The sequence below is a fragment of the Dromiciops gliroides genome, chromosome 2 (genome assembly GCF_019393635.1).
Source record: "Dromiciops gliroides isolate mDroGli1 chromosome 2, mDroGli1.pri, whole genome shotgun sequence".
Taxonomy (NCBI): domain Eukaryota; kingdom Metazoa; phylum Chordata; class Mammalia; order Microbiotheria; family Microbiotheriidae; genus Dromiciops; species Dromiciops gliroides.
In genome coordinates this window covers 608,694,745-608,712,887 of record NC_057862.1, presented here as the reverse complement: position 1 = coordinate 608,712,887, position 18,143 = coordinate 608,694,745, and the positions used below count along the sequence as shown (strand labels likewise).

At 41.4% G+C, this 18,143-nt stretch overlaps 1 protein-coding gene across 3 annotated transcripts in view; it reads left to right on the top strand.

The window, feature by feature from the left end:
- The window catches only part of ABCG8 (ATP binding cassette subfamily G member 8), a 46,945-nt gene extending 35,783 nt beyond the window's left edge, over positions 1–11,162 (top strand). For all 3 annotated transcript variants that reach the window (XM_043987256.1, XM_043987258.1, XM_043987255.1), the window contains 7 exons: positions 2,598–2,763; positions 2,861–2,953; positions 3,562–3,761; positions 8,279–8,355; positions 9,685–9,952; positions 10,556–10,683; positions 10,808–11,162. In XM_043987256.1, the coding sequence (XP_043843191.1) occupies positions 2,598–2,763; positions 2,861–2,953; positions 3,562–3,761; positions 8,279–8,355; positions 9,685–9,952; positions 10,556–10,683; positions 10,808–10,945 (1,070 nt within the window). In that variant the 3' untranslated portion in view covers positions 10,946–11,162. The remainder of the gene's footprint in view (positions 1–2,597; positions 2,764–2,860; positions 2,954–3,561; positions 3,762–8,278; positions 8,356–9,684; positions 9,953–10,555; positions 10,684–10,807) is intronic.
- The last annotated feature ends 6,981 nt before the right edge of the window (positions 11,163–18,143 follow it).

The following is an 18,143-nucleotide window of genomic DNA, read 5'->3' as shown; positions in this document are numbered from 1 at the left end:
GTGCAGTCTGATACGGGAGCCGCAGCTCCTGAGTGTCTTATAACTGATAACTGCCGCATCCCGTGTTGTATCTACCCCATGAGGAGTAGTTGGAGTGTCCTCTCCAGGGCGCTGGCCTGGGCGGATCAATATGAAAACAAGCTGTTTGTTGCCCGTGCAGCAGGTTTTCCCTCTCTGCGACATTGGTGGATCCAAAGGAGAGGCAGAGCCAATACAGTTTGGCACCAGTGCCACCACAGGAGTTGCCAGAGGGATGTGATGTCCAACATCCAACTGCCTAAGGGACTCCGACTCCTGATTTTTCCTCGGGGTTAACTCCCGAAGCCTTTCCCATATATGGGTATAGCGGCAAGGCAGTGGAGGTTTAAAATCAGGGTTCCTTCCCCTAGGCGGGTTGCCTGCCAAGGCTAACGAGCCCCACCTGCCTGAAGTGACTGGTTTTAAGGTGCCACTGACTCGCCTTTGCCCCTTCTCCTGTTAGTGGAAACAGTTCTGCCACGAGAAGGCCAGGAGTTGGGCTTCGGTTGTCAGAGGCTATTTGAGACGCACTCTACTGGAGCATTTTATAGAGAGTGGGAGCTTATCCCCACTCCTACCCTGGCATGACAAACCTTTGGAACCACATGAGTGGTTACTGTGAATTAAAATTATGCCAGCAGTTCAAATGCCCTAAGTCCAATTTCTGCATTAGTTATTCCAACACGTGTTTTGTCAACATACCCAGAGATAAAGGAGACAGAGTATACAATCCAATGTGCAAGCCTGAATCAACCCAATCTGATGTAACCCCTGCTTTGGGGTTAAAAATCAGATTCATCCAGTAACTTTGACAGTCAGATGCAGAAGGAACCTTCTTGTCCCCAAACCCTAGAGGGCTGAGAAGCCTGGAGGATCCTGGGCTCTACTACAAGCATGGCTGCTAGTGTTTTCCTGAAGGAAGAATCCTCTCTGCTCACCACTTCTTCGAATAACCATTGCATGAGAGGTAGCTTGACATAGTGGCTGGCAAGCTAGCCTGGAAACCAGGATGGCCGGGGTGTGAATCCCACCAATCCTACGTATGGCCTGGGTGACTCTGGGCCAGCCTCTGCCTCTGGGTGCTTTAGAAGAGGAAGTTTCCACATGAGAATTCTTTCTATCAGTGAAATCATGAATCCAGGGCCTGAATCCGATCAATAATTTTATAGTATTTGGATGAGCATTATCCCTGCTTAGGCAAAGTAACAGAAGGGCCAGAAGGAGAGAAGAGAGGGAGAGAAGAAGGCTGTGGAGGAAAGTTAAGCAAAGCAGAAGAAAAGAATGAAGACATCCCATCATAACAAATGAACCCCAGGATGAGTTTGGCAGGACCCACGAGAGGATGACTGCCTGTCAGACTCATGTGCTGGATTCTAAGGACTGCATTAGAAGAGGAGCACTGAAAAACATTAATTCTGGTGCTTTGCTTTGTTAATTATTTCTCTGTTAGTTGTTTTCTATTTTTCTTGTACTAAGGTTTGTGGTGTTTAAAATTATATGGGGTTGCCCTATTTCTGTCTTAAGTTTTAGGGGAAATTAGCTGGGTTCTAATACATAACTACTTAGAAATTAGAGGCTCCTGAACCAGTTTGGGGCATTAAGCAGTTATTAAAGCATATTAAATATTAGTAAAGAGAGAGAGCACATGGCTCAGAAAGATCAGAAGGAGAGATAGTGGGGAGTAAGAGTAGGGTGCATCTGCTCCCCCCAAGTTCCAAAACCAAGAGAGCTTGTGAGAACCCATAAGCTTCCTGTGGTCAGGAACAGAGGCAGCCCTTACACACTGCTTAAAACTAATTGGCTAGGGGCAGCTAGGTGGCACAGTGGATAAAGCACTGGCCTCGGATTCAGGAGGACCTGAGTTCAAATCCAGCCTCAGACACTGAGTAGCTATGTGACCCTGTACAAGTCACAACCCTGATTGCCTCCAAACCCCATTCCCCCCAAAACACAAAAAATAAAGTGTTACATAAATGTCAGATAATATTACAAGTTACATATAGTATTTTAAGATTTAGAAATAGGGGCAGCCAGGTGGCACAGTGGATAGAGCACTGGCCCTGGATTCAGGAGGACCTGAGTTCAAATCTAGTACTAGCTGTGTAACCCTGGGCAAGTCACTTAACCCCAATTGCCCTGTAAAAAAAAAAAAGATTTAGAAATATATTTCTTACAACTCTTGAAAAAAAGTAAGGCACAGAAGATAGAGCTTGTGAGTTGGAGTCAGAAAGATGCGAGTCAGGGTCCTACCTCTGACAATGCCCAATTGTCATCACCTCCTTATGTACACAGGGGAGAACAGAAATATAACCATATAAACAGATTATTATAGGGTCCATTTTATTTATATTTATTTATTTTTAGAGGGAGGCAATTGGGATTAAGTGACTTGTCCAGAGTCACATAGCTAGCTACATGTCTGAAGTCAAATTTGAACTCAGGTCCTCCTGATTCCAGGGCCAGTGTTAGGGTCTTTTTTAACAGTGTGTGTGTGTGTGTGTGTGTGTGTGTGTGTGTGTGTACACAGACTTGATATCTGGTGACTAGCCTGTAGACCATGATTGTCATGTGTCTTACAGTCGATTTGACCAGCATTGACAGGCAGGACAGAGAGCAAGAGATGGCCACCAAAGAGAAGGTCAAGTCCCTCTCTGCCTTGTTCCTGGAGAAAGTTCGAGACTTTGATGACTTCCTGTGGAAAGCTGCTGAAGAGGAAAGTGTGCCGAGCATGTCTGAGGAGCCAAGGTAAGGTGGGCATCCAACAGAGAAGGGCAGCTGACTTGCCTGTTGGAGGCAGCTGACGGAAACAAAGACCCTGGTCCTGCTCTCTGCTTTCTGACAGGTCTCATCTCATTTCAGACAAGACCATTAACTTACCATCACCTTCTGACCACCAGCTACCAGGGACAGTGCAGCAGTTCACCATTTTAATTCGGTAATTCAAAGACTTCTGAAGTGGATTTTAAGAGGGAAATTGCATTTAAACATCTTGATGGTCTATTGGTCAGTCAATAAACATTTTAAAAACACCTACATGTGCCAGGCACTGTACCCAGAGGTAAGTTGTACTGGTGGATGATCATTGTCCCACACTGAACGACAACAGGCCTTATCTATCTTGTGTTTATGAAAAAGGTAGAATGTACCTGAAAGCAATTCAATGCAACTCAACAAATATTCATTAAGTGACTACTGTATGCAGAACCCTAGACTGCGCTATGAGGGAGGTATTAACCTTAGATAATAATTAGACATAATACCTGCCCTCATGAAACTTATAGTCTAGAAGGGAGCTAAGATACATGCTGCATTCCTCCCATCAGAATGCAAGCTCACCAAGGGTAATGACTCTTGTCTTTATATACCCAGTGCCTAGAAATGTGCATTGCATGTAGTAGGTGCTTAATAAATGCTTGTTGCACTAAGACAGACAAATAACTATAATACAAAACAACCCTAATCAGCAAGGATGCTCTCTGTCAGGTCACTGGGGAGGAAAGTCATCACCCTCACTGCTGCTAATTTGTTGTCATGCTTCTTAAGTCGACAGATTTCCAACGACTTCAGAGACCTGCCGACATTGTTGATCCATGGTTTAGAGGCCCTTATGATGTCTGTAATAATTGGATTTCTGTATTATGGCTATGGAGAAATCCAACGCTCCTTCATGGACACGGCTGCTCTCTTGTTCATGAGTGGGGCTCTGATTCCTTTCCCAGTAATTCTGCATGTTATTGCAAAATGTAAGTGCCTTGTTTTTTATGACCATTGCTAAATCCTGAAAACAATCTACATGGGAAAATGTCATTCATTTGGCATTTACTGGGTTTGGTATTTGTGACATTTTGGACTGGTCTGTCTAGAAGTGTACTTTCCTTATAAAGAAAGTAAAGGTTTGCTAAAGTAATTGAATAGTGATGACAAGGGGGCATAATTAGCCCACTTTTTTACTTGAAGCAGGCTTTTAATTTACTTCTGAAACAGCTACTATGCACAATGCACTGTGTACAAAGATGAAAGAAAAACAAACAAACCAGTCACTAAACACATGGAACTTACACTGCACTGGGACTTGGGAGTTTTACTGGACAATACTGCAGAGGTCGGTTTGGGAAAAAGTTTTGAAGAGCTTTAAAAGTCAATATTTTATGCTAATAACTAGGGACATACTCAAAAAGTAAATGAGTTTCTTTTTTTTAAAAGTTTGTAATTTAGGGGCAGCTAGGTGGTGCAGTAGATAGAGCACTGGCCCTGGATTCAGGAGGACCTGAGTTCAAATCTGGCCTCAGACACTTAACCCTTACTAGCTGTGTGACCCTGGGCAAGTCACCCAATTGCCTCACCAAAAAAAAGTCTGTAATTTAGTTTTTCCACTAATTGGCCTGGACATTTCCCTAGTCAAAAGCCTTTCTTTGTCATTCTATACTAGATGAGTGTTCAAATCAAATCGACCATCCATCAAGTACCCACCATATGCTAGGCCCTGTGCTGAGTGATAGGGTTTACAAAGACCAAATCAGAAATTGTTTCTGCCTGCTCACACTCTATTCGGGAGATAATAACTTGTGCAAACAGGTTAAGATTGATCATTTGAGGAAGGAGAAAGGAAAGGCTCTGGGGAGAGGAATAAGAGAACTGGGCCACAAAGAAGAATTAAAGTGAGGTGGGCTTAGAACCCAGAGGGGCAGTGCAAGGCCTGGATGAGTTGGGCAAAACCCCTGGGATGGGAGTTACTCTGTTCAGGGAGCAGCAAGCTGGCCAGTTTGACTAGCCCAGCCCAGCTCTACATTCCATAAACAAACAAACACAATTTGGCTCAAGGTCACCAAGATAACCATTAGCTAGGTACACAGGGTAATGCAGCAGAAAGTCAGGAAAGCTGGATTCTGGAATGATTTGGAATAAGCAGTTGTATGAAGCTGAGCAAATCCTTGACCTCTGTGCCATAGAGTTCTTCATTTGGAAAACTGATCAACTAAAAACATTTATTAAATACCTGCTTTGTGACAGGCAACGCTGGAGTTGCAAAGGAAAGAAACAATTGATCCCAGGGCAGCTAGATGGAGCAGTGGATAAAGCACCGGCCCTGGAGTCAGGAGTACCTGAGTTCAAATCTGGCCTCAGACACTTAACACTTACTAGCTGTGTGACCCTGGGCAAGTCACTTAACCCCAATTACCTCACTAAAAAAAAGAAACAATTGATCCATCCTTTAACTTCAAAGAGCTTACATTCTGTGGGGAGGAGGATAACAGTATGTATGTGTTATATATTATATATCATATCGGGATATTTGTGTTATGCATCATATATCATATAATATATATATATATATGCTCTTTGAGGATAATATATATCACATATGTACATTCTGTGGGGAAGATACACACAGATATATACACACATATACATATACACACGTATATAAAAATAACAAATATCATATACACACATATATAAAAATAACAAATATCCATACACATTATAGAATGAATATACAGTCTACTTACATTAGAGACATATACATATACATCATAGACATAGTTGCATACTTTATAGACACACATATAATAAATACAATGTATATATACATATATATTATACTAGGTAAACAATATGTATATATCAATCTATTAAGTGCCTACCACGTACCAGGAACTGTGCTAAGTGCTATGGATACAAAAAGAAGCAAAAGATAGCCCCTGACCTCAGGGAGTTTACAATCTAATTAAGGAGACAACATGCAAACAAATATATACAAAGCAAATTACATACAGGATAAATAGGAAATAATTAACAGAAGGAAGGTGGTGGAATCGAGAGGGGTTGGGGAAGACTTCCAATAAAAGATGGGGTTTTAGTTGGGACTTAAAAGAAACCAGAGACGTTAGTAGTCAGAGTGGAGAAGGGAGAGTGTTCCAGACATGGAAGACAGCCAGAGAAAATGCAGAGATGGATTGTCTTGTTAATGGAATAACCAGGATGCCATACATGCCATATGTCATGTGTGTATGTAAAGGTACACATGCATTATATAGGCATCATATAATGTGTATGTATAGGCACACATACACACACACCATATAAAATATACAATGTATATACCATGTGTGTATGTACATGCTACAAACACAAATATGTGTCACATATAATATATACTCATAAGATATATCTGTGTGTATATGCACATTATATATACATGTTATCTTCCACATAGAATGTAGATATTTGGATTCATACACATACATATAATGATATGTCTGTGCATATGTTATCTTCCCCACAGAATATACATGTGTGTATATGTATATATGTATACACATAATGAACACATACACAATAAATGCAAAATAAATACAAGGTAGTTAAATACAAGTTAGACAGGGAGGCAGTCAGGAGTTGGGGGGAATCAGAAAAATCTTTGTGTACTTGAACTGTGTCTGGCAGGAAGATGGGGACTCTATGAGAAAGAAGTGATGTTGGGGGGGCTGTGTTCCAAGGGTGAGGAATGGCCAAAGCAAACACATTGAGCTGGTGGGTTGAATGCCAAGTGAGGAACAGAGAGAAGTCCAGCTTGGTTGGAATAGAGGATATGGGAAGGGGAATAAATGGATAACTGGAAATGTAGGTTGGGGCCATTATATTCATATATCACAGCTGTAAAGGACGTTAAAAGTCAAACAGAAATGTTAATATTATCCTAGTGGTAGTAGGGAGCCATTGGATAAGGGAGTGAGATGCTCAGATCTGCATTTGAGGAAAATCACTTTGGTACCTAGCTGTGTGGGGAATAGGTTGGAATGGTGTAGACTTGAGGCCATTTTGCATAATCCATGCCAGCAGAAATAAGGACTTGAATTATAGTGGTAGCTGTCTAAGTAGAGAAAAGGGCACTCATGGGGAGATGCTGTGGAGGCAGAATCAACCATAATTGGCAACTAAGTGGACATGTGGGGTAAGGGAGAGCAACGGGTCAAGAATAATGCTGAGCTGGCCCTGGATTCAGGAGTACCTGAGTTCAAATCTGACCTCAGACACTTGACACTTACTAGCTGTGTGACCCTGGGCAAGTCACTTAACCCTCATTGCCTCACCAAAAAAAAAAAAAAAGAATAATGTTGAGCTCATAGAACTGGGAGGCAGGAAGAATGGTGGCATCTTTAACATAAACAAGAAAGTTTGGTAGAGGAGGAGGGATCTTCTCTTGGGGGAAAAGGGAGAAAATTAAGGAGTTATACTAGGTGATATTTTTGAAATGAGAATTTCAAATAATCAAGAATGATAAAAACTGCTACTTAGCATTAATATGAGAAATGTAGATGAAAACAACTGAGATTTCATCTTATATCTAGCAAATTAGCACAAATAAGATGACAGAAAACACAAATGATGATTTTAAAAAATACAAATAAATAGCCATGGTTAGAGAATGGTGAATGGATAGGCACATTACTGCACTGTTATTAGATCTGTGGATTAGTTACAACCTTGGGACTATATACACACACATACATATGCATACATCTCTCTCTCTCTCTCTCTCTCTCTCTCTCTCTCTCTCTCTCTCTCTCTCTATATATATATATATATATATATATATATATATATATAAAAGAAAAGTGACTGAACAGTCATAGTCTTTGACCCAGTGACCTTACTATAGGGCATATATCCCAAGGTAGTTACAAGGAAGTTAAAGATGTAGAGTTAAAATAAGCAGAACTACAAGAAACACATACGTCTTGACTATGAGCTAAAAATCAAAACTAAAAAGAGGCCAGACTTTGAGTAATGTCATCAGGAATCTTTTTCCTAGAGAACCGGTCATGAAATCGGTTTCCTTTCTCTCATCGTAGATGTGGGCAAGTAAGAATGCCTTAAGAACCTTCAGTGTTCCGGGCAGGCTGCTAGGGAAGAGATAAGAATGGGACTTTCCATTCTTCCTTCAAGGAGTCTGCATTCTGTCAGGGCAACTAGAGCTGGAGAGTGTTATGAGTGTAACACAAAAGTTCACTGTCTCGTTTTCTTCATCTGTTTTCCTTTGTTACAAGGGAGGGTTCCTGGGGGAGTGTGTTGAGGGGAGGGGGAATATCTGTAAATGGCATTCACAGAAAAAAGAAAAGGCGTTGCCAAAGCATCTAAAAATGAAGTGGTTCTATTTTAGCTGGATTGAAGACTATTTCTAGAGAGAGCAATAAATACATATTAGTAACTCTGAACACTTCATTCCATATTAAGCTCATTTTTCTTCTTCCTTTAGGTCACTCTGAAAGGGCGATGCTTCATCATGAACTTGAAGATGGAATGTATTCTGCTGGCCCCTATTTCTTTGCTAAGGTAACCTCTTTCCAGGTGTATATCAGTGTGTCTGCCTGCATATGAAATGGGCTGGATTAGGGTCTGGCTTGGGGTTAGATTGCTGTTGTGTTTTTCAGTTGTTTCAGTCATGTCTGACTCTTCATGACCCCATTTGGGGTTTCCTTGGCAAAGATACTAGAGTGGTTAGTCATTTCCTTCTCCAACTCATTTTACAGTTGAGGAAACTGAGTCAAACAGGGTTAAGTTACTTATCCGGGGTCCCACAGCTAGTAAATGTCTGAGGCTGGATCTGAATTCAGGTCTTCTTGACTCTAGGTCAGGCACTCTATCCATCGCACCACTAGCTGCCCCTAATAGCTCAATAGTTTAACCCAAAAGATGAATTTTAGACCAGGTTTTAAGTCCACAAGCCAAAAAGCATTTCCTCATTACTGGCTGGACACTGTGCCAAGTGCTGGGAGTATACATACAGGCAGAAAGTAAGACAGTGCCTGACCTCAGGGAACATACATTTTAACAGGGAAAGACAACAAATAAAAAGAAACTGAAAAGCAGGAGGAGGGGGTACCCCTCTGGAGGTTAAGTTGGAGACAGAAGTCTGGGAAATCAGGAGCAGAGGTTTGAGAGCATTGGAGGGAGCTTGGACAGGGTACGTCCTTAAAATGGAAATTCTGTGAGTAAAGGATCAATCAGAGGAAGAGCTAAAAGCAGGGGTGGAGAGATTGTCCAAGGAAAAGCTGAGTGATCACAAAGGGGAAGTAAGGGCCGGGAAGGGAAAAGGATTAAGCATTTTGATAGTACCTACTATGTGCCAGACATCGCGATCAGCACTTTTAGAAATATGATCTCGTTGGATCCTCACACCTATCCTGTGAGGTAGGTGCTATTGTTAGCCCTGTTCTAGAGTTGAGGAAACTGAGGCAAAAAGAGGTTTGTGACTTGTCCAGGGTCAACCAGCTAAGGAAATGTCCAAATTAGTAAAGTTTGGGTAGTTAACGTGTTTTGCGAGTGACACATTGAGGAAGCGGATGAGAGGGTCATCAGCAAGAAGCCTTTTCACTTACTTTCTGGTTCTGAATCTCCTCCTACTACACAGTGGGCCAAAAGTCATGATACTTTCATCTTCTTTTGAAAATTATTTTTCTTTGTTGAAAAACAAAAGATAAAGGAGTTATTCAATATCAAAACCCCTTGGTGACTTTTGGCTTTGGCCCACCCTGTATAAAGTGATACGAATCTATTTCACTCTTGTAAATCCTTGTGAATTGTTTCCTCTCATTTTTTTTTCCTCCCTAGAGACAAGGAGGATCCACATTGTTTTAAACCCACAATCCTTTTTCTTATCAGATTTTAGGAGAGCTTCCAGAGCACTGTGTTTATGTGGTCATTTATGGGATTCCGATCTATTGGCTGGCCAATCTCCGGCCGGAGCCAGAACACTTCATCCTGAGCTTCTTGATGATCTGGCTGGTGGTCTACTGCAGTCGGACCATGGCGCTGTGGTGTGCGGCCACTCTGCCAACTCTCCACATGTCATACTTCATGGTCAACGCTCTGTTCAACTCATTTTACCTAGCCGGGGGCTTCATAATTAGCTTAGACAACCTATGGACAGGTAAGGCAGCAACCACTGTCTCCCCTCTCAAAACGGAGGGCAATGTGACTTCCGGTCACAGACTGGATTTATATCTATAAAATAGATATAAATAACTTTCTACCATTGCCAAATTTTTCGTGACCCCCCGCATTCAGTTACATGACCCCATATGGGGTCGAGATCTGCAGTTTAAGAAGCCTTGGTTTAGATAATAATCCAAATAAATGTGTATTGTTTCCCACCACTACATGTGGAGAGATGTACACTCACTGCCAATGAGACTCAGACTCAAATTCTTCTGCCACTGCATAATCTCAGGCAATAACAACTCCAGTTTCAGGTTCCTCATGGTTTCTAGGGTTCCTTCCAGATGTAGACAAAATCCTATGAGTTTGCCACTTTTACAGGTTCTGCTTTGAGAAACAACTATTGATGGACTTTCTTACTTGAACCAAGAGGGCGTTCCCATATTTCTAGACTCAACTTTCTCATTGCCACCTAGACTAGTAGAGGAACCCATGAAGTGTTTATTGATCCACTTTCCTGGTGGGATTTTGCTCAGACCTTACAAATTCCTAGGGAAGTACATTTCAAATCTAATGATGCATTTTTCATTCTCAGTACCAGCTTGGATTTCCAAAGTATCCTTTCTCCGATGGTGCTATGAAGGATTAATGCAGATTCAATTTAATGGAGTCACTTACAGAGTGCAGTTTGGAAACATTACCATCCCGATAGCAGGAAAACTTGTAAGTGATATACAGTATTTTAACTTGTTGGGTTTTTTTTTTTTTACAAAGTTTAAAAACTTTGGTTTTGTTTTACAAAGAAAAAGATGATTCCACTAACATTTTTCTATCTTTCTATGCACAGATACTTGATGCTCTGGATCTGAATTCACATCCATTGTATGCTAGCTATGTTGTAATTATTAGCATTAGTATCAGTTTCATTGTCTTGTACTATTTGTCCCTACGGTTTATCAAGCAGAAATCAAACCAAGAATGGTGATTAAAAAAAAATTGAATACCTGGAATGTGGTGTGGACAAGAGCTATGCCACTAACTCTACCTCTCCACTGAGAAGTCTTTTCCTAAAGCCTCCTATTGGATGAAGCCCAGCGACTCACCATCTAAAGCACTGATCCTCTGGACCATAAGATGATGCAGTGGTTCTTGCAAGCCACAGGATGGCAGCAGAATAAAGACAGTTGAAAGTCAATTTCAAATCTTTGGACTGATATCTTGTTATTGGAAGTGTCTATTTGGTGAAGCTTACAAAATCAGTTTTGTTTTCCTCTGGGCCCATGTATTTATATAGGTGCAAGACGTAGACAAATTACATCTGGACAAGTTCCTCTGTTTTGAAACATGAGATGGGGCCAAGTGAAAACCTAGAAAAAGCCCCAATATTATGCATATTTGGAGATTTCCCCCTAGAAATAATCTTCAGGTTAAAAAAAATAAAATAGAAATCTAGCTTATAAAATATATCACTGCAAATCTGTGGCCTGGGGGGGACAATAGTCTCCCAGTCATTTAACAGAAGGATATAAGTGAAAGAATGTGTATGTAGCAGAGGTGGTGGCTAAGCCCATGTCACCAAGTCCTGTATAGTGCTTACAAAATGGTATGGTGAAGAGTGCTAGCTTTGGAATCAGGGGATATGAGTTCAAGTTCTAATTCTGATGCTTCGTGTGTGATGTTGGGCAAGTCACTTCCCACTTTGGGCATGTTTCCTCATTTGTAAAATGAGGGGGTTGGACTCTGATCTCTGTCAGCCCCTTCCCTTTCTGAATCTGTGATCCTGTAATATACTGTAGGATTAACCCCCTCCCCCAATTGGGCAATTTGATTTTACTTATGTGGAACACCTTATTCCCCAACAATTCCAGATAAATGAGTCCTTGAACACAAACACAAATATGCAGGCAACTAGGTGGTCCAGTGGATGATGGAGCTCTAAGCTTGGCATCAGCAAGACCTGAATTCAAATCCAGCTTGTTTGTCTTAGCAACTACAAAATAGAGGTGATAATGGCACCATCTACCTCCCAGGGTAGTTGTGAGGATAAAGTGAGCTATTTGTAAGCATTATATAAATATGATTGTGTACACACAGAAAAGGGCAGTAATGTAACAAACGTCCGGAGCCACAGGAGTTGGCTCCCATTATGTCGAATACAGGAGCATAAATTATCAAGTGTGCCTGGAGCAAATTTCCCAAATCGTATGGTTTCAGACTGAGACCGAGGGTTCTTGCCACACACTCGAAAGTTAATATGCAGGTATGTATGGGAAGCTGGGGGTGGCAGAGAAGTCTGTGGCTTTTTAGAATCACAGAATGTCAGAGCTGGAAAGGATCTTAGAGTGTCTAGTCTAATCCCCACATTTTTCAAATGAAGAAACTGAAGGGAAAAGATATACCCAAGGGCGCTTTTGTCGATGACAAAGTCACGAAGAGGTAGGTGCTAGCTAGCAGGTATTCCAGGTCTGGCCAGGAAGTGTTTGATGTACTTCCCTCACTGTATGTCTTGGGCAGTCTTCCTGCCTTTGATGCCAGTGGCTGGGCATTAACTTCCATGTTGTTCTTTTTCCTTACACTTTTTCTAATGGTTGTCATGATTTTGGTAGTATCAGCCATGGTATTTGTTGTTATTTGTCCTTCATTCCCAAAGAGGACCAGGACATCAAGGTGATGTCATGATTTGCAGTGAATTGGATTTAAGTGAGGGTAGGCTGTGCAAGGTCACCAACCTCAGTTTTTCCTTCAGAGCCATCTGGGTATATATCAGAACAACTGGAGACGGCCCTGGATGTTTAAGGCAATTGGGGTTAAGTGACTTGCCCGGGGTCACACAGCTACTAAGTGTTTGAGATAACATTTGAACTCGGGTCCTCCCAACTTCAGGGCCAGTGCTCTCTCCACTGTGCCACCTAGCTGCCTCATCACCAACGGAATTTAAATATACTTAAATCCACCTAACAAGTTACTATGGAACCTGGTACTGATGTGTCACTGGGTCTTGAATTAGTTATTCTGACAGCAGTTAGCCTAAAGCCATATTTTTTTGTTCAGAGTCTGACTTATTCGAGCCTGGGCTATCACCAAAATCGGATTGAGGGGCGGCTAGGTGGTGCAGTGGATTAAGCACTGGCCCTGGAGTCAGGAGTACCTGAGTTCAAATCCGGTCTCAGACACTTGACACTTACTAGCTGTGTGACCCTGGGCAAGTCACTTAACCCCCATTGCCCCGCAAAAACCAAAAACCAAAAAACAAAACAAACAAAAAAACTGAATTGAAAAAAAAACTGGGAGTGTGGCAAAATCATAACCAGCATTTCATCAGCTATCAGTGTGGCCTGGAGAGGCTACTTGCTACCTGATGCATCAGTAAGTGCAAAAGGATGGGGTTAAACAATAAAGCAACCATCTTCTGTTGCTGAGGCAAACATTTTGGACTTTCTCATAAAAAAATGCCTGACAAGCAGGGATGAAAAGACTGCCCGAGTCCACTAGAATTAGAAAGCATCTACATCCAGCCAGAGCCAGCGTTGGTATGAAAACAGCAGCGATGCACCAAACCCAGTATTCTCACACAAATCCATTTTCATTTTTTACTGGAGAACTAACGAACAGCAGTTCCCAGTGTTAGCAACTATTAATTAAGGCAATAATCTTTAAGTGGTGGGTTGAAATGGGTTGTTTTTTTAAATGAACTCCTTTAAAGACTGGTGATATTAACGTTTCTCAGCTTTTCTGTGCGAGACCACTTACATTTTAGCTTATTTTGATAAATGCCGCCAGGTTGTAAAACTGTATCTTTCCCCCCCCCTTTTTTTTTTTTTTGCAAAGCTGCTTTTAAGAGATTTTGTTGCTAAAACAACCGAATAATTTCTTTTTGGTGGAACTAGCTGTAAATGTGTAAAGTGGGAGAGGAAGAGGAGTCCACTTCTATCCTATTCCACCTTCAGGAATACTGTGGGGAAATCACTTTATAGATCTTAAATTGTTCTCCAAACGGGAGCTCTTCTCCACATTAGTCTTCCTATTAGAAGGCAGGAAGCCATTCAGCCAGGCCTGCAGTGTAGTAGACTGTGGTTTTAAATCCCATCTGGCCTTGCTTATTGATTGAAAGCTGAAAGGGCCTTTAGAAGCTATGGTAGACAGGGCTGGGATAGCAGAAGCATTTTCAATTATGGGAAATGATTAGTGCACATAAACTTAATCTTAAGAACGTAAAACAGGTAGAAACAGAAGTATGGCAGAGGAGAATGGGGCCCCAGTAGTCCTTAAAAGGGTGTGGGGAGTGGCGGACATGACCCTGAGGGCATTGTCACACAGCCCAATGATTAATTCTCAGGTTTGTCAAACACATGGTTAAAAGGAGGTTTGTTGCCTCTCTTGAGGATGGCTTCCTACTGAGAAAGGCTAATACACTGTACTTGTGGCATGGCTCAATTTGGTCAAATGCCATAGTTCTCTCCAGATCAGGTTATTCCTTTCCTCCGTTAAAAAAAAAAAGGCTGTGACTATATTGTGTTTGATAATGCACCATTTCTTATATTTGTACCAGGACTGCATTATGTGAGCTTTGTAATATGCTCAGTGCTGAAAGCATGATACATTTCCATTGGAAACACTCATGTGCATGACTAACAATAGTGAAGCTAAAAATTACCATAATTTTCATACCCCCTGCAGCTACCAGTTCAACATACACTTTGGGATGTTGTTTTCACTTGCTAAATTTATGGGATTATTGGTCTGTCAGAAAGACACCAATATATAAATATGAAAACTGTAATCAGACATGAGAGAGGGTCCAACTGCCATGCACGCCTATTGTAGGCTTCAATAGGAGTGTAACTGAAGACTGCGCACTTCTCTTTTCTGAGAGTTTATTTAACGTAGGAGAATCTAGGTTGTGAAACTCGGTGACTGTCTTAACCAAAGGAACAAATCGAGTGTTCAAAAGCTGAGTGATTTCATCACTTGGGGAAGAGAATGCTTCATAGATAACCCTTCTACATATAGCAGTATTTTATGAGTTACTGTTGCCATAACCAATGAAACCAACCCCTACTGCCTGGTGATTCAGAAATGAGTTATTGGATTAAATTCAACAGAATCCCTTTATAACATTGGCTGTCAGGAGACTGGAAATCACTTGGCACAGGTGTAATTGTGTATAAAGAGTACATGGATTGAGGAGGTACATTCTGACCTGGCATAAAATATGGTCTCGTCTATAACCCTAGTCACTCTTACGATAGAAGCTAAGCCTTGAAAAATCCCAGGGGAAAAAAACCTTCCTGTTGGGCTCCAAACCACCTGCCAATGCCTTCGTTTTGAATACTGATACAAATGGTACCCTGAGCCCACCCGCCTCTACCCATGATGGGTTACTTGCTCCAATCAAATTGTATAATGTTCATGAATATGCATTGAGAATGTTTTTAAATGTCTACTTTAATTATTCTTCCTGATATGCAGGATCATTGTATGGAATAGCTAGTTATTAGCTATTTTGTGACCAAGTCATAAGACTCGATATAACTTGGGGGGTTTTTGCTTCCTCCTCTCAAAAGTGAAGAGCGGCAAAATGCTCTGAAAGCATTTGGGTGTCCTTAAAAAATAACATTTCCCTAATTGCCTCACAATCACTAGGAAAAGGAACAACATAGTAGACAACATTAGTCCTGTAGTGATCATTCTGAAGAAATCTCAGATTCTTTTGGGTTATGTAATACATAAAGGGGCTCTTAGCAAATACATCCCCCATAATGGAAAAAACAAAAATAAAGCTGCTCCCCAGTTTCTGATACACTATTTATTCACAATATTAACAGTGGGAAATTCTCCTTAAGTTCCACTATAAGAATCCACAATGACTTTGAAAGTAGTACTCTCCTACCCAAAGCTTATCCAAACACAATGAATGTTTTTCTACATGAATATTTTTGCCTTTTCCTAAAACTCACCTGGGAAAATACACTGTAAGATGTGCTCTGTGAAGGTGTTTTACATTTTCCTGGTGCTTAAATTTAAATTCATTCTAGCTTAGCTACTAGTATACGATTGGTGAATTTGTGGGAATTTAATACCTCTATATGAAATACTTTAATTACCTCCCCAACCCGCCCCCCCAAAAAAAACAAAACCCAAACCATAAACATGACTCTTCAGGGGAAACCACTTTTCAAGCTGCTAGAAAACTAAAAAGACTGGTCGCTAAGGGGATATGCATGAATCACATCATTGCGGGGCACTACGTCTGGGGTCTGGTACATCTCATGATTCCTTATGATTAAATCTCTCAAAAGAACACAGTTAAATCACAACTGTTGTCCAAACGGGTGATCCTACCTTAGGAATCAGGTCCTGGCCTCACATGAATTCAAAGTCCCTCTCCCCCCCACTTCAATCTGTAGGCACCAGGTTTACTCTGATACATAATGAGGAGTTTGAAAAACATTTCTGTTCTCCCCTTTCACAGATTTGAATTCTTGGGATAATCAGATGAAACAAAAATAGAGTTCAATTACTAGACCCACGGGGGAAAAGAATAAAAATGACAAGAATCTCCCCCAAAAAGGGGAATCACTAAAAGGAGTAAACTGAGAGAAAACATTTTCAACTTTTTTGCAATTAACTTCCTGCAAAATAAATAGACAATGAATTGTTGGATTTTAAATTTTTTTAAATTTTATTACTAGTCAAGTGATCAAACTTAGGAAAGACTTTTTTTTTTGGGGGGGGGGGAGGGGGGAGAGAGGGCAATGAGGGTTAAGTGACTTGCCCAGGGTCACACAGCTACCACGTGTCAAGTGTCTGAGGCTAGATTTGAACTCAGGTCCAGGAAAGTCTTTTAACATGAAAATCTAACTAATACCTAGATAGTGCTTTCTTCCTATTTGGAGAATGTGAAAAGTGGGGACTGAACAGTCGTAAAGGGTGGCTACAAAATAAGAACACTTCATAGAATAATGTTGGAAAGCTAGAACTATAGAGGAGAAGCCAACGATGTGAGGCCTTTTTCCACCGTTTAGCTTTCTCTGGTGCTCAGCTCCCTCATCTGCAAAGGAGGGTGGTTATTAATGCCTGCAGGTGCAGCAAACAGGTCACGTCCTGAAGGACCAAAGGAAATCAGAGGATCATGGGCTTTGAGCAGCAAGGTCTCTGTGGCCCTGCAAGATGAGGTTAGGAGGATTTCCATGTGTGGCTCTTAGGACACCAAACTTTTTACTTCCTTTCCACAGGAAGACAAAGAACAATTATGAGATCTATATTGTTCTGGAATAAAAACCAGAAGACATGGACAATTTAGAGGAAGAGTTAGACTCAAGTCCTGTTTATGACATATACTACCTGTGTGACTAAAACCAAATCATTCAGTCAATCAGGGCCTGAGGTGACTCTCAAGGCTCTATGTTGCAGCTGAACTACCATTTTTTGGGTTTTTTTGCCAGGCAATGAGGGTTAAGCGACTTGCCCAGGGTCACACAGCTAGTATGTGTCAAGTGTCTGAGGCTGGATTTGAACTCTGGTCCTCCTGAATCCGGGGCCGGTGCTCTGTCCACTGTGCCACCTAGCTGCCCTCTGAACTATCATTTGTACCACTGGAAAGTAGCTCTACACCAGGAGTGTTCAATACGAGTAAAATCACAGGTCCAGATAACCATCATTAAACAAAGAATAGAGACATCATTTACAAATCATCTAGTCAAATTCTTTCTTTTGGGGATCATCTGGTGGCACAGTGGGTAGTGCTGGGCCAGGAGTCACAAAGACTCAGTTCAAATCCACCCCCCAACATTTACTAGCTGTGTGACCCTAGGCAAGTCACTTAACTGATCTGCCTTGGTTTTCTCAATTGTAAAATGGGAATAACAGTACGTACATTCCTTGCAGGGTTGTTATAAGGATCAAATGAGGTAATACTTGTAAAGCCCATAGCATACAGAAGGCACTAAATCAATGTTTATTCCCTTGTCTTCCTTTCCTTTTCTTCCTTAAGATATTCATTAAGAGGGCAGCTAGGTGGCACAGTGGATAGAGCACTAGCCTTGAAGCTGGGGAGACCTGAATTTGAATGTCACTTCAGACACCTACTAATTGTGTGACCCTGGGCAAGTCACTTCACCCTGATTGTCATCTAGGGCCATCCCCAGTTGTCCTATCTACCTACCTAGCTATGCTTGTATAGC